This window comes from Amblyomma maculatum, chromosome 6 (assembly GCF_055883805.1).
Source record: "Amblyomma maculatum isolate TAMU_Amacu chromosome 6, ASM5588380v1, whole genome shotgun sequence".
Lineage (NCBI taxonomy): Eukaryota > Metazoa > Arthropoda > Arachnida > Ixodida > Ixodidae > Amblyomma > Amblyomma maculatum.
Window position 1 is genome coordinate 145,151,429 of NC_139349.1, and position 14,709 is coordinate 145,166,137.

The following is a 14,709-nucleotide window of genomic DNA, read 5'->3' on the forward strand; positions in this document are numbered from 1 at the left end:
GCCAGCTTGCACTTGGGATTCTCTACTAAGTCCAAGTATAAACGTCATACTGGGAAGGTTGCGGGTCGCATCCCGACAGTGATTTCCGCATTTTGACGCAGGGCGGTCCCCGCCGCGGTGGTGCAGTGGTTAAGATGCCCGACTACTGTGCGTGCCAGAGTACCCGGGTTCGATCCCGGCCGCCGGCGGCTGCGTTTCGATGGGGGTGAAACGAGGAGGCGTCCGGGTGATGTGCGAGGTCAGTGCACGTTAAAGATAATAATAATAATAATAATAATAATAATAATAATAATAATAATAATAATAATAATAATAATAATAATAATAATAATTATTATTATTATTATTATTATTATTCGTTCTGCGCATTGAACTCATTACGCCATCTACAATGCCAGCTCATAGTCTCTTTAAATATACCTTAACCTTTTTTCCTTAGTGCGTAAACAATGAAAAGTAAGAAAAAACGTTGAAGGAACGAAAACGAGGCGGCAATAAGTGCAAGAAATGGCGGTGTACTTTGTCACGGGAATATACCAGCGAAATAATGTAGAAGAGGGACCTCATGTTTCGGTTGACGGTGGTTTTGTGTGCTGGTTGCAATGTTTAAAACACTTAGTTTAGGAGCATCTCTGTACTTTATCTCTTGTAGATTTGAAGCGAGATTGAAGAATGAATTCATTCTATTGCACACGCACTCCCAGATTGCCCTATCTCTACGAAATATTTTTAATATGGCAGGAGTACACGATGTACAGTACTCACGGATTGAAATAGGACACTCGGAGCGCGTGACCGTCGCTGCATCCAGCGCCGCCCGTGGATGCTCATGGAACCAAGGTGCTGCATTGTGGTATAGCGCGAGGGGGAGAACATCTAAAAAGCAGAACTGATCCTTCCGTTCGCCAATAAGCCGGCCTGTTGTTTACCACACTGCCTTGCATGCAGCGACGGCCACGCGCTCCGAGTGTCCTATTTCAATCCGTGAGTACTGTACATATTAGAAAAAGCGTGGATGTATTCATACCGAGAAAAATCGCAGGTTGTGCTTGCCATCGTAGTCTTCCTGTGAAAATGTTTCAGTTCATACATGTGCGTCGATGAATTGAATGGGGGGGATCTCAAATAGCCGTTTGCCCAGATCTCTGGCGTTCATGTTTCGTCTTCATTTTGCTATATTGCCTCGAAAAGGCTATTGGAGATTTTGATACTACCGTTGAAAGTCGAGCTAGTCAACATGTAGTTTTTGAACAAGAAATGTGATGATATATGAAATATATAATTGACGATTATGCTCACGTCTTGATATGGCTTTGTTTCATGGCCAACGTACGCCGATACAACGATGCGACTAGACTGCAGTTTTCTGCCTGGTTGTAGGCGCAGGCCACGTTCCTCTACGCAACAGCAAATCATGCGCAGTAAGGACACCATGTTAGTTCCGCAGAACTTGACATGACATTAGAGACCTGCTTATAGCGTAGTATGCTTTAACACGGAAGATTTCACAGCAGACTTCATAAACAGATTGCGAGGACTAGATAAGTTCCAGTTCCTGAAACTATAAGCGCTACTGGCCAGCACTTGAAGTTGAGACTGTTGAGCGGGCTGTACATCGTCGCCTGAATTCCCTTCGTCGGGTCTCCGGGGCAGCCGACTTCGTCAATGTCCAAAAGAAGCTCCGGCACGCCAAGTCACGTTGCTATTGTGCCTTTGGTTTCTCGGAAAGCGTCAGCTTCGGCGGGTAACCACAGAGGCGTTTTCCGATGCTCCTCACAAACGCATGTATATGTGGGTGTCATCTGTTGGCGCTTGCAATTTTTGTGATAGAACACGTAACAATATTTGCAAGTTTGATGTTAAAAAAGCTTAGCGTTGTGACATGTAACGTTACAGGAATTTACCCGCAAGGTAAAAATAATATTTATTTTCTGCTCCCGCCAACGGGGTTGCAGTATCCTGGCGTTTTCCCCAATTTTTTGAAGCGTAAGCTCAACGTATCAGCCAAGGTGAGCTTGTTTGGCCGCTTGACCTTGAACGAGCCAAAGGTAACAGTGTGGCCGCATAGCTTAAACACGGTGCCTCCTATGGTGTGCCACCACTTCATCTTTGACCTTAGTAATAAATTGTAAGTTGGTTTATAGGAAAGGATAAACACAGAAGTGTATGTCACTCTTTACCCGTGGACAGCTAAACTGCGCCGCAAGGGAAGGGAGGAAGGTGGTAGTGAAAGCGGAAAGAAAGAAATAGGTGCCGTAGCGGAGAGCTCCGGAGTAATTTCGACCACCTAAGGATCTTTAACGTGCACTGACATCGCACAGCACACGTTTCGCCTCCATCGAAACGCAGCCATCGACGGTCGGGTTCGAACCCGGCTACTCCGATTGAGTAGTCGAGCGTCTCGCCACCGCTGCTAGCAACGTTCGATGGCAGATGCAACGCCACTTGTTCTTTGTTTTAGTTGACGGTATCCTCGACTAATTTAATCGTTGCAAAATCACGTCTGCATAAGCCTAAACTTAAGCCTAAGTAAAACCAAGCAAAACCAGGCTTTCGATTCACCTAACTAGGTCTAGCAGGGCTAAAACTAAGCCATTTTACTGGCACCGCCACTGCAGTGATTTGATGTGGCTTTCAAGGCAAGTGTTTTTTCAACTATTACACAATTATTCTTTCTTCTCTAACAAGGGTAGTTACATATACAAGACGTTACGTTGCGTCTCATCGGATGATTATTAGCTTCAGCGCTCTGTATATCGAAGCACGGACACAACGATTCAGGCAATTTTCTTGTCACAAATTTGTGGCAAAGTTTCGGGGTGGTATTTTGTTGAAAGCTGCTGTTTCCCTCACGCGTGTTGCGCAATTACATGCGCGCTGTAGAATGCTTCTTCCAACTAAACCGCTGAACCTTTGCAGCTCTATTTTCGCACAGAAATGAAATTTGGCTGGCAATATTTTTTATACCGAATTTTTAGGCCTAATATTCTATTAGAAAGAGTCGAATAATCGCATCGTATGCGGTGGCTGTGAAGCAAAACAACTAGTGTGCAAGTAATGACACTGGTCGCCATCTCGTTTTGTTTTCAGCATAGTGCCACGTAAAGATTCGGTGAATGAAGGCAGGCGCTGTGGAAGGTTTGAAGGGCTTTATCAACTGCTTTATGAATAGCCGCAGCCTGCACTAAATCTGAAGAGATTTGTTTGTGTATCGTAACAATCATCTCGAGCACGGAACGCAACGAGGGGGCGCTCGCTGGGACAGAAGCTTGTTATGCTTCGCTATCGCGGCAGACGGCGCAAACATTCGACTAATGATCGAGTCAGGCAAGTACTCCAAACAAATTTGGTTTGTTGTAAAACATACTGACAACCAAATGCCATTTCTGCGCGACATTATAGAGCTCGAAGGTTCAGAGGTTTAACTGTGACAAGGATTCTACGACACGAGTAGAATTGAGAACCGCGACGCATGCAATGCCAGTGGAACTGCGCAGAAAAAGGTTTTCCGTTTTTATTTGAATGACAGGAATAGTGGCCGCTGAGCTTGACTTTGGCTTCATCGACTGCGCAATCCCTCCTTAGGAGAAGTAGGCTTACCGATTCGCTAACAATTGTTTACTTGCAGTCGACGTGAACAGTTCAACCAGAAACAATGCCGACATTGAGATTTTTCGGAAGCGCCTGTATAACTGCTTTTGGTTTGATTTAAGGGGTTTAACGTCCCAAAGCGACTCAGGCTGTGAAGGACGCCGTAGTGGAGGACTCCGGAAAATTCGGCCACCTAGGATTCTTTAACGCGCACCGGCATCGCACAGCACACGGGCGTCTCGCTTTTCGCCTCCAACGAAAAGCGGCCGCCGAGGCAGGGATTTGATCCCGCATCCTTGGGAACAGTAGTCGACAGCCGCAACCACTGCGCCACCCCAGCGGGGGTGACAACTAAATAGCTGATGTAGATAAGAAATTAGATGTGTCAAAGAACTTTGCTTTGGAGCACACCAAATATAACAGGTAATGCTGAAATGCTCGTAAAGTAAACGCCAGACAAGCGTGCTCTCTGCGCCTCTCATTTTGAGCGCTGAGGGAGAGTGTGAAAACATCGAGGTAGAGATTTGAGTTGTCACACATTTCCATTTCAAAGCTTCTCGTTCTCTCGAATAATCAACCTCACCTGCATTTTGCGAAGTTCATGTATACAGAATAAATCACACAAGTCGTGGTCGTGATTAATCCATGTAAGGCACGTGACCCCCTCCCCCTCCTTCTCACCAGCGCGCCCCAGCATCTTAGTGCCTTTATCCGCGTCAAAACGTTTACCACGCATACAGCGAGATTTTGCAGAAAGTGAGATCATTTCAGTTTTTAGTGATAGTGAAAAAGAGAACAATGGTCGCCATCTCAATATTTCAAGGAAAAGTTTTGCACAGACGACTTTCAGAGGGAAACAGTGAAAACGTGGAGGAAGAGTGTAGAAGACCAGTCACACGTCTCCTTTTAAAAACTCGATCTTTCTCTCGAGTTTTTCCACGTTTCCTGAACCAGGCAATTTGTGCAATACATCCAATATAGCCTTTTATAAACGTTCGCGAGTGAAAACATTAGTAAGACTATTTACGGAGAAATGCTTTACGAGAAGGAACAGCAGTTTACGTTAGGTAGCAAAACACTGGAAGTAGTAGGCGAATATGTCTACTTAGGACAGGTAGTAACCGCAGATCCGGACCATGAAAAGGTAATAACAAGAAGAATAAGATTGGGATGGAGCGCATTTGGCAAGCACTCGCAGATTATGACTAGCAGCTTACCGGTATCGCTCAAGAGGAAAGTACATAACAGTTGCATCTTACTTGTACTCACCTATGGGGCTGAAACGTGGAGGCTAACCAAGAGAGCTCTACTTAAGTTGAGGACAGCCCAGAGGGCTATGGAACGAAAAATGGTAGGGGTAACATTACGAGATAGGAAGCGTGTAGAGTGGGCCGGAGAAATAACTCAAGTTACCGACATTCTAATGGAAATTAAGAAGAAGAAATAGGCATGGGCAGGACATGTAGTGCGAAGAGAGGATAACCGATGGTCGCTTAGGGTAACAAACTGGATTCCAAGGGAAGGAAAGCGTAGCAGGGGGCGGCAGAAAGTTAGGTGGGCGGATGAGATTAAGAAGTTCGCAGGTGTCAAGTGCATGCAGCACAGAACCGGGTTAATTGGAGAAATATGGGAGAGGCCTTCGCCCTGCAGTGGGTATAGTCAGGTTGATGATGATGATGACGGAGAAATGCTATGCATCATCGTCACTGCATTGTCATTGTATGTTTCGCCAGTGCATTCGTCACAACATCACTCGACGCCTATTGGTCATTCTGGAGATTTACATGAGCTCTACAAAAGTCGAGTCGGGTCCCCTTTGAGAGGGAAACGGGGGAAACGTAGAGAAAGAGAGCAGAGGAGCAGTCCCGCGTCTCCTTCTAAAAACTAGATCTTTGTTTCGAGTAATCAACTCGACCCGCGTTCTGTCGAGTTCATGTATACAAGGTTATTGAGGGCCCAAAAGTGTTCGATGTCCGAAGGAGTAGTAAATGGTTATTTATTAAATAAATATAAAAAAAAGGCATGAAAAAGATACTCACCAGCCCCGATATGTGTTATCTAATACCTGAAGACCGCTTTTATATTTGACTCATATATGTGGGGCCCTGCGATTAGTTGTTCGTGATCACGCTAGCTTTATGACGTCATTAATCCCTCAAACACAATTTCGTATCTCACAGCGACGGGAAGATTCCCCCCCCCCCCCCCCCTCATTTTTTTTTCTCGGGTAGAGCAAGTGGGATGCTATTGAATTTTACACCCGTGGATGATGCTATGGTAAGTCTAATGCCATTCCATCAAAGCTGAACTATGCATTTCCAGCTGGCATCTAGACTCCCGGAAACGCTGGTTACTGCCAAAGTTAAAGGAGAAGGAAATATAGAGCGCTACTAAAAATGAGCATAACCGCCATAAAATAGCCCATTTTCATTTTAAACGTGACGTCAACTCGGCTTCGTCACGAATTGGTAATAGAACTGCTGCAGCTTTGTAGTCTTGCGGTTTGAAGGGCAAACAGCAAGGACTTGAGACACTCACACAAAATAATAGCGTGGAAGGATCATCAAGCAAACTATGTCAGGCCCGTGAGAACCGGGAGAGTTAATTTGATCAAAAAGTGCAAAAAAGAAAAAGAAATAAAGATGCAGCACGGCTACAACGAGGTCTGTTCACCCTCAGACGAACTTGCATGTAATTTATTATCGGCTTTCACCCGCTGTCCCCGGCGCGCTTTTATATTCAAATTACCTGGCGTGTTTCAGATTCGAGTTCCGTTCGCCCCTCGTATTCCAGATGCCGGGTACTGCCTTTCGTATCGCATCCGGGTGCGATACGCGAGGCCCAAAGGTATCGAAACCGGCCACGCTGGGGATGAGTAGCGCAACGCCCTCACGGCTGACCTGTACGTGCACTTGACCTCAGAAGCCGCAACCTTGCGGCGGAGTCCGGAGACGGAGCACGCTAGAGGGCGAGGGTGCAGGATCGGATTGAGGCTGCCACGGACTGGTTCTGCTTCATTCGGCGCACAGGCCACGCGTAAAAGATGCAGGATGCAGAACGGGACTGCGTGCCTATATATGTACGCCTTTGCTGCCAGAATTGTTGTGGGCATCGTACAGATAACGCGATGGTCCTTAGAGGCAGCCATGTTTGGAAAAAAAAAAACAAAATAGAGCGAACAGCAAGCCGGGGCGGCGTTCATGCATGGAAATAAAATATACTACTAGTTTTAATGCAGTTAAACAGTAATCTTGTTTTACGCATTTCGAGAGAATATGTTGCGGGGTTTAATGGTACGGCCGCCAACGCCCTCGCCACCACAGGGCCGATCAAGACTTCGGTTTGTGGTTTGTAAGGGAGGAGATGAATCACAAGAGGAGGCTGAACTGAGCTATTTAAAGTGAATTCGTAGTTGGGATACTGCGCCAACTTCAGTGCTTTCTTTGTTTCGGCTTTGCCGGTTTCGTCATATATCTTAACTTCAACGGGTTAAACTGTTCCTTCGAGACATACGATCAGCATGAATAAATTGATCCTCACTTTCGACAAAAGCGGCCTGAAATTGCGGAACGAAGTCAAATTTCACTTACCATAGGAAGCGAAGCTCGTGGGAAGCAAAGCCACAAAACTGTTTCTTGGTCATTTTACGCGACTAGAAATGCTGTTTTCACGCAGTAGATGATTTCTACTATATTTCAAGATCCAAGTAACTGTAGCCCCGCCGTTGTGGTGCAGTGATTAGGGCGTTCGACTGCTGCGACCAAGGATACGGGATCGAATCCCGGCCGCGGCGGCCGCTTTTTGATGGAAGCGAAAAGAAAGGCGCCCGAGTGTTGTGCGACGTCAGGGGCTGGAAATTTCCGGAGACTTCTACTACGGCGTCTCCCAAAGGCTCAGTCGCTTTGAGACGCTAAACCTCACAAACCAAACAAGTAACTGAAGTCATCTGCATGCGGTTATACATGCGCCTTCCTTGCTGGATTCGCGGCAAGACCGACTTGAAATAATGTGCCGAGTTGTATGCAACATCGCACTGGCTAGGCGGCTGGAGCCGACGGATGAGTCATAAGCCCATAAATTATAGCACACGAAGCCTGCGGTGCGGAAACTAGCCACTTCTTGAAGTACCTCGGCCCGATTAATCAAATATGCTGACCAATGCTGCGAAATGTCAAGTGCGTAAACGGGAATGGATTCCACCAGTTTCCTCATTTAGCCCCTTGTTGAAGGCCGACAGCGACAGTTACACGCTCATTTATTAAATATACACATCAGCCCAAAGCCTTATGACGCATAATTTGCTACGCAGCCGACAATGGGCCTTCAAGCGTGAGGGAGAATAAGTCCACTAATTGTTGCTGAAGGTGAACGCTGGTGGAATTTTCTTTCATTTCTATTGGCCGAGGAAGAGTGAACTTGATGTCGAAATCCAAATGGTAATGCAGCTACGTCGGAGCCTTCCGGCATAAAGAGTACGAGGTTCTCTAATGAGCACATTGAACAAAAACCACAGGAATTCGTTTAGCCTTCTCTGGGTCGGGGAAGCAACAGCAGAGGCTCCGAAGTGAGCCCCACTTCTGGGCCGACTAGCTACACATGAGGCAATGCCATGAGAGCGTGGCGCTGGCCTACACCCGCCAATCAGAAGGCGATTACTTCAGTAGAGGTTCCTTTTTTTTTTTTTTCGTGAAGAATGCGGGCAGCGTCAAATGACGGAGCTAGTAGAGCTAGTTGTGCCGGTACTGCCTACTCGCTCCGTTCTTTACCGCTGCGTTGTTTTTTTGCCAAAAGAACATGTACGAAGCAAGTCTACTTTCCTTCTTACGACCGTTGATTCGCGAGCGGTTAATTCGATTCTTTTATTTTGGGCACGATGCTCTTAATGAAACGGAGGCGCCATAAGCGTTTGACAGCTTTCGCTGACGAACTTCCACTAAAAAACTTGGCAGGTACCCCCACGGTTGACGCAGGAGGGATAAGGGGCTTTACGCAGGACAGTTTGTTACCGGGGCTTCGCGGACAGGGGCCCGCGTAGTAGATATGTGAGAAAAAAAAAAAAAAAAAAAAAAAAAGATATGCATCGCGGTTTCCGCGACGCTCTCGCTCAGCCGGCGCCTGCGTGAATGAGAGCCCAAAACAGGCCTGCCACAACCCGACGCGCAGGAACCGCTATCACGCGATGCCCATTTCCGCATTGGAGCGAGGGCTGGCCCGCACTTCCCCGCCGCGTCTGAGATGCGAATCGGGACTGCCTGGACAGCGGCGGCCAGCCGAGAACGCTACCACTGTGGCCCACTTTTACTCTCGAGCGGACGCCGCGGCCTGCCGGTCATTGAACCCGGCCGACCCTGAAGGCGCCGCCGCCGTCGATCTACAGTCGGCTCGGAAGAAAAGGAAATGATCGTCCTTTCTTCTGCTCTTCCCGCCCAGGAACACATCATCCTCTATGCGTAGCTCGCGTCCTCCGCGGAGATTAGCCGAAAACGCACGCGCTGTTGCGGAGGCGAATCCAGCGATCCCTTTCTGTCCGGCTCCATTCTTTTTCCAGAAATAGCGACGCATATGCGTGCGCCTGGGCCGATGCCGGTCGGTTGCCACGTAGTGTCAAAGATCGTGCGCGAGGCGAAACAGGATCTGTGTGCCGAGTAGAGGCCGGCTCGAAGCGGTTGTGTGTCACAAGCGCATAACGCGTGCGGCCTATAACGCACCTCCTCAGGCCGCTCGCACCTTCGCTCGGCAGCACCTTGTGCGGCGTCTGGAAAATATGACCCTCATAAGCGCGCTATGCGGGCCCGTCAACGTTGAACGTGATATGCACAAGAAGGCTGCCCTCTCCGAATGGAAACGGCGGTCAGGGGATTTTGGTTGTAAATGTATTCGCGCTTTGGAAGGAACTCAAAAGAGGGCTAAAATCGGGCCGATAGCGGTGAACTTTTACATCTGCCTCTGTCCACAACACACGTGGTAGGATTTTTGTCATTGTTTCTTTGATAGCCGGACGGCCGCAAAACACATTGTCGTAGGCATCTCTGCCCGCATTTCCATTCGTGACCGTCAAATATAAGTGACAACAGGCGCGAACGGTCGCTCTTTGTACATGACCGCGCCATGCAGAGTAGGTCAGCTGAAGTTGTCAATGAAAATGTGTGAGGTGCTCACGCAAAGGAATATTTTGACGCCATAGCGATAAAAAACCCTTCTCCGCCTGATTCTGATTTGTCAACGGGCTGTGTGACGTCGTCAGAATAAATAGCATGACCACGTTAGCAGAAGATGCCAACTCAAATAGCGCCTTTCACATGGAAGGGGAGGTGACAATTGAACCCTGCCGTGACCCGAGCCAAAAACGCTGACTCTAGGCCGCTGAGGCACATTCGTAGGCTTAGTTAAAGCTCGGATTTGTATGCGGGGTGTTTCAGTTAAGAAGAAATAAAAAAAAAACCATCTGCAGGAACAAACTCTCTGCCGCGGCAGACACAATATGCTGCAAAACATCCGTAACTTTAATTTAATTAACTAAAACCCATTAATTAGCTTTTAATTATTGAAGTTTGGGTGCTTAGTTTCAATGGAATCTCAAAGCCGTTAACGAGACGATGCCATATCAGTGTTTGCAACAAAGAGCCAATCGGAATTGCACTTGAATATGCGCTTTGCCTAAGCCAGTGAAAGTACGCAAGTTTGCGGTTCTAGAATAAATCTACCGCATGAGACCCTAACAAATGGAAAGGTCTGTATTCCTCTCTTTGATAACACGTGACGAGCAGCACGAAAAAATAAGCCTCGGCGACAACAATGTAGGAAAATGAACACGGGCTACGCCTTCGGGGAACAACGCACAATGTAACCATGTACTTGCAATGGAGTCTGTGCGGTGTAATCGTTGTTTGGTCAAGCCGTGACAGGTTGTATTTGGGCTAGATAAATATACACATCCAGTCATTTCAATAATACCTAGCGAACAAGATGGCCATCGGAACAGCGCAAGGATACGAACGCGAAAAAAGGTACACAGACTGCTGGCTGATCCAGCGGTTCCTATTGTCCAGCCGGTTCTAACTAAGCAATGGAAAAAAGAAAAACCTGAACGAAAGCTTTGAACTAGCATCTCCGACTGACATTAGAGGTTTTTACTTATATTTAAGGTTTAGAAAGCGCTGGCTCGCAATGAAGGAGAACATGCACGACAAAGCACTACTAACAACTGCTTATTTTTCGGAAGGAACGGTCACGAAGTCATATAACCAATAATGCTTAACAAAGTGTGTAGCATACTTCACTCATTCTCATTCAGGCGCGGTTCAAGTCTACGTTATCCTGCACCCTTCTACATGATCATGTACGTATGGATCAAATCTGCCGGACCTTTCGTTGCGGATGATAGGACGTCATGGCTTGCTTCTATATCCACATTTCTTCCGAGAAAGAAATAGCTGCTTGTAGCGCTTCGTCGAGAGTGGTTGTCCCATATCGCATGCTGGCGCATTCTAAACTTAGACAATAACAACTAACCCCAACAATCACTCCCTGATTCTGAGTTTTGTCTCGCGTCTTTTTTTACCCGGTTTATCTGTCTCTATATCATGCCCCAAGTGTCTCGTCATTAAAGGTCGGAAGCAAGGCCCTGCCCTCCGGCGTCCATCTGCGTAGCTACTTCGTCGCGCGGAGGAGCTCGTGCTTTCCGGCACCGCTTGCGAAGAACGACGAGGCACGCGAACCACGCGGAAGCCCGCGTCTGGGAGTCGCTCTTCCTTGACGTGCGCTGTCCCCTCCCCTTCGGCCGGCTGACCCACATGCGCCTGTCCCTCGGTGTGCACCAGAGCAGCAGCGCGGGAAACTCGAAGCGGCAGTGCGCCATTTCCCCTGCCTCGACTTCCCTCCGGGACGCTGACACGAACGCGACCACCGCGGTTTGCGCACACGTGCGGTCGCACCGGCAAAAATGTCTCGAGCGAACTGATAGCTAGCGGCAAGTACGAAATGTTGCTCCAAGATACTCATTAGTGGCACCACGTGGTGGAAGCGACCTCGACCGGGCGAGTTATTATCGTAATCTCCGATTATCGTAATCTTGCACGTGTGAGACACTTTCCTGTGTTTCAGTCAGTTTTCATATTCTTTTCTAGACATGTTTAAGTGCGTTTTGTAGCGGCAGGGAAATGCGAAAGAAAGTTGTTGCGCTAGCTATCTATTTCATCGATAGCAATACATGTTGATTGCAAGCGAACGAAAATGTGGACCTACCCATTCTTCGGGATGACCGCTCGTATTTAAAAATACGGGCAAGCGTACTGCTACGAATGCAGCAGATGAACGGTTGCTTGGATTGAAAACTTCCGGTTCAATACGGTGCACGAAACAATGGGCCTTGCTGGAAAATACATACCGATTTTGGTGTCGAAAGCAATCTGGTTTAAGCAAGTTGCGCAGTATGTTGCCATCCGTGACGGGCTCTCAATATGATTTGGGCAAGCCGAAATTCTTGCCGTACCCCAATCAAAATGCCCTTCTACAACGCAAAACTGCTGACCTCAACTACGGCAGACATGCAAAACATGCACGCACAGCACACAAAAGGTGACCCACCTGACAGTATCCACGATGGGATGCTGGCTGCCCATCATCTTGGCAACAGTGCCCAGGAATGTGTGCAGTTCCCCCATGTTCATCAGCTTCTCCGAGATGCGGCTTGTGTTGTGTCCGGTGAGCTTCTCGGCTCTCTGAATGGCATGGTTCAGCCTCAGGGCGCTGGGCACTGCCGACCTCGGGCTTGAAGGCGACGTCCACACGGATCTACGCGGCGGATCACTGGGCGGCCCGCCGGTCATCGCGATGGCTTGGCGCAGCGTGGGAGACAGTAGCCGGCACTTTCCGGAAGCCATGGCTGCACACGCGGCCAACAAGGGCGTGAGGTCACACACACAAGAACCTGCCTCAAATCGTACGAGGATCTCAGCCGTTCACCGGTGAACCAGACCCTGTGCCTTCCAAGGCAATGGCTCCAAGCCTTAACGGATCTTGGAATACTGTTGAAGCAGAAAGATAGAAGCACCGTCCTGGATGAGAGGCAGAAATCGTGCGTTTCAGGTGATGGGCTTCTCTACAACTTGTGGAAGCTCGACATCTGAAAGACAACTTCGTTCCCGGAGCTGAGGGCTTTTGATGCCGGGAGTCAAGTCTCTTTGTTCGTCCTGCGCCCAAAGTCGCTATTAGGAGAGAGAGTTGACAATGTTCACGGTAGCCAATGAAGTCGAAGCACCGTGACGTCACACGCAGCACCACCTCCGCCACTATTCCGAAAAAGGCACAGCGTCGTCGAGATGCCGCGATGTCAGGTTCGAGTAGTCGTGGCTATCAAAGTTCCGAGGAAAGGCCGCACTAGCCTGGCGCGTCTGGCGATGCAACCCGTTCGGAGGAAGGTCAACACCGATGGCCCGCAGCAATGAACGGCAGGCAGTGGAAGTCGTGGCTGCGCACCGAAGGGTGAAACTCTTTTCTGGGAGAAGAGGGCGGAGCGCGGCAATGCTTGATAGTGGAGATGACGGCCCGGAGGGGGAACAACGACAAAGCCCGCGCGCACGAAAGTGTGCGTGCTGCTACGGTTCTCGTGTAGCTGGAGTCGTCTTCGAGGAAGGCTTGTTGCGGCGCCAGGTACAGCCCGAGAAGGTTTACCCCCTCCCGCACCACCCGCAGAAAAAAAAAAAAAGAATATGCGTGCTAGCAGGGCCCGCCTTCGAAAGCTGTCCGCCGAAAAAAAGTGGGCCACGCGGCTACGTCGGCCGGTTGCGCAGCTCTCCGCCGCCGTGGAAAGAAACGGCGCGCGCTCTCTTCGTCTTCCCGAGAGGCTGATGGCCGTGCCCGCCGAGCGGCTTCTCTGCGATCAGCGTGCGCTTTCACTGCTGCCGAGGCCGGTGAAAGTGGCCCGCCAAGTCCCGTTGTCCTGCAGCCACCGGCGCGTGCGTGTGTGCCACGAGTCCCCGTGCAGTTCCCGGGCGTCCTTTCCCGCTCTGCATGCAGACAGGTTGTCCGCGTCCGTCACGGAAGTGCCTTGTGCCTGCGCATTATTCTCATTTTTGTTTTGGCACTTAAGGGGAGAGGAGGGTGTTTCGGGAGCACTGGAAGGCGATGCGCTGGTTGACAAACCGGATGGGTCAGAGTGAGCCCCCGAACTGTGAAGATGTGCTTCATGGTATCGTAACGACCCCTTTCCTCCGGTTACTATATTAATCTTGTAACGCGCCCAGTGGCCGATCCCGCTGATAGCGAAGTCATGACGGGCTCTGCGCTGACGACGAAGGACTCGAATCACAGATGTACATACTTGCAGGCAACGTTTTGTGGCTTTACAGCCAAGCTGATATGCAGGAAAGGGAAGGTGAAGGGGTTTTGTCCCCGCCCCATGCATAAGAAAGTGGGCTAACACATTGAATTGTTCCTTTTACCCTAAACTTCGCTTCCCCGCACAATTACTACGAATGGTTTCGCAGCGTTGAAACGTTATATTCGGTCTCACAAGCTGTTTACAGCACTGCGAAAGGCATGGGGCGACCTGGTCCAATCAGGATCATGCGCACTACAATAAGGAATTGTGGTCCTTCGCACCCTTTAACCCCCGAGTCAATGGAGACAGTAGGGGCACAATTGTCCATTGTAGTGCGCAGGGACGAGAGGTACTTAAAGCACAATTGCCTATTATAGTTTGCGTGAGCCTGAATGGACCAGGATCCCCCTGCCTTTCGCACTACTGCAAACGTCTCTTGAGGACAAGTATAATAAGAGTGCCTACATAGTGATGTTCGAAAAAGAACAACGCGCAGAATGCTCACGCAAACATTGCCTAAAATGGCACATTCGCGCTGCCAGAGTGGGACCCCCGCCTTAATGATTCATAGCAGTCATGTCCTCAACAACGGAAAAACCATGACAATCGTTGCTCTGCAGCTGAAGCTAGGGAGGAAAGGGAAAGAGGCATGCCTCTATCACCATTTCGTGGCGTGTATAAAAGGGGGACGCTATGGGTTAGGGGAATAGGGTAACTGCGGGGCGACAATGCGCACGCGCGGAATGCTGCTATGAAAGGGTACGGGTGCGGCAATTATTCTGAGCGTGTGCACGCGC

The 14,709-nt window shown here is 49.0% G+C and overlaps 1 protein-coding gene across 2 annotated transcripts in view; it reads right to left on the reverse strand.

Annotated features, from left to right (window-relative positions):
* The window catches only part of LOC146186970 (all trans-polyprenyl-diphosphate synthase PDSS2-like), a 50,703-nt gene that overhangs the window by 25,716 nt on the left and 10,278 nt on the right, over positions 1-14,709 (reverse strand). The window contains exon 3 of one of the 2 annotated variants that reach the window (XM_084607527.1): positions 12,178-13,645. In XM_084607527.1, coding sequence (XP_084463653.1) covers positions 12,178-12,473 — 296 coding nt within the window. In that variant the 5' untranslated portion in view covers positions 12,474-13,645. Of the gene's footprint in view, positions 1-12,177; positions 13,803-14,709 lie in introns of those variants that run through there. The other variant, XM_084607529.1, reaches the window with a different exon arrangement.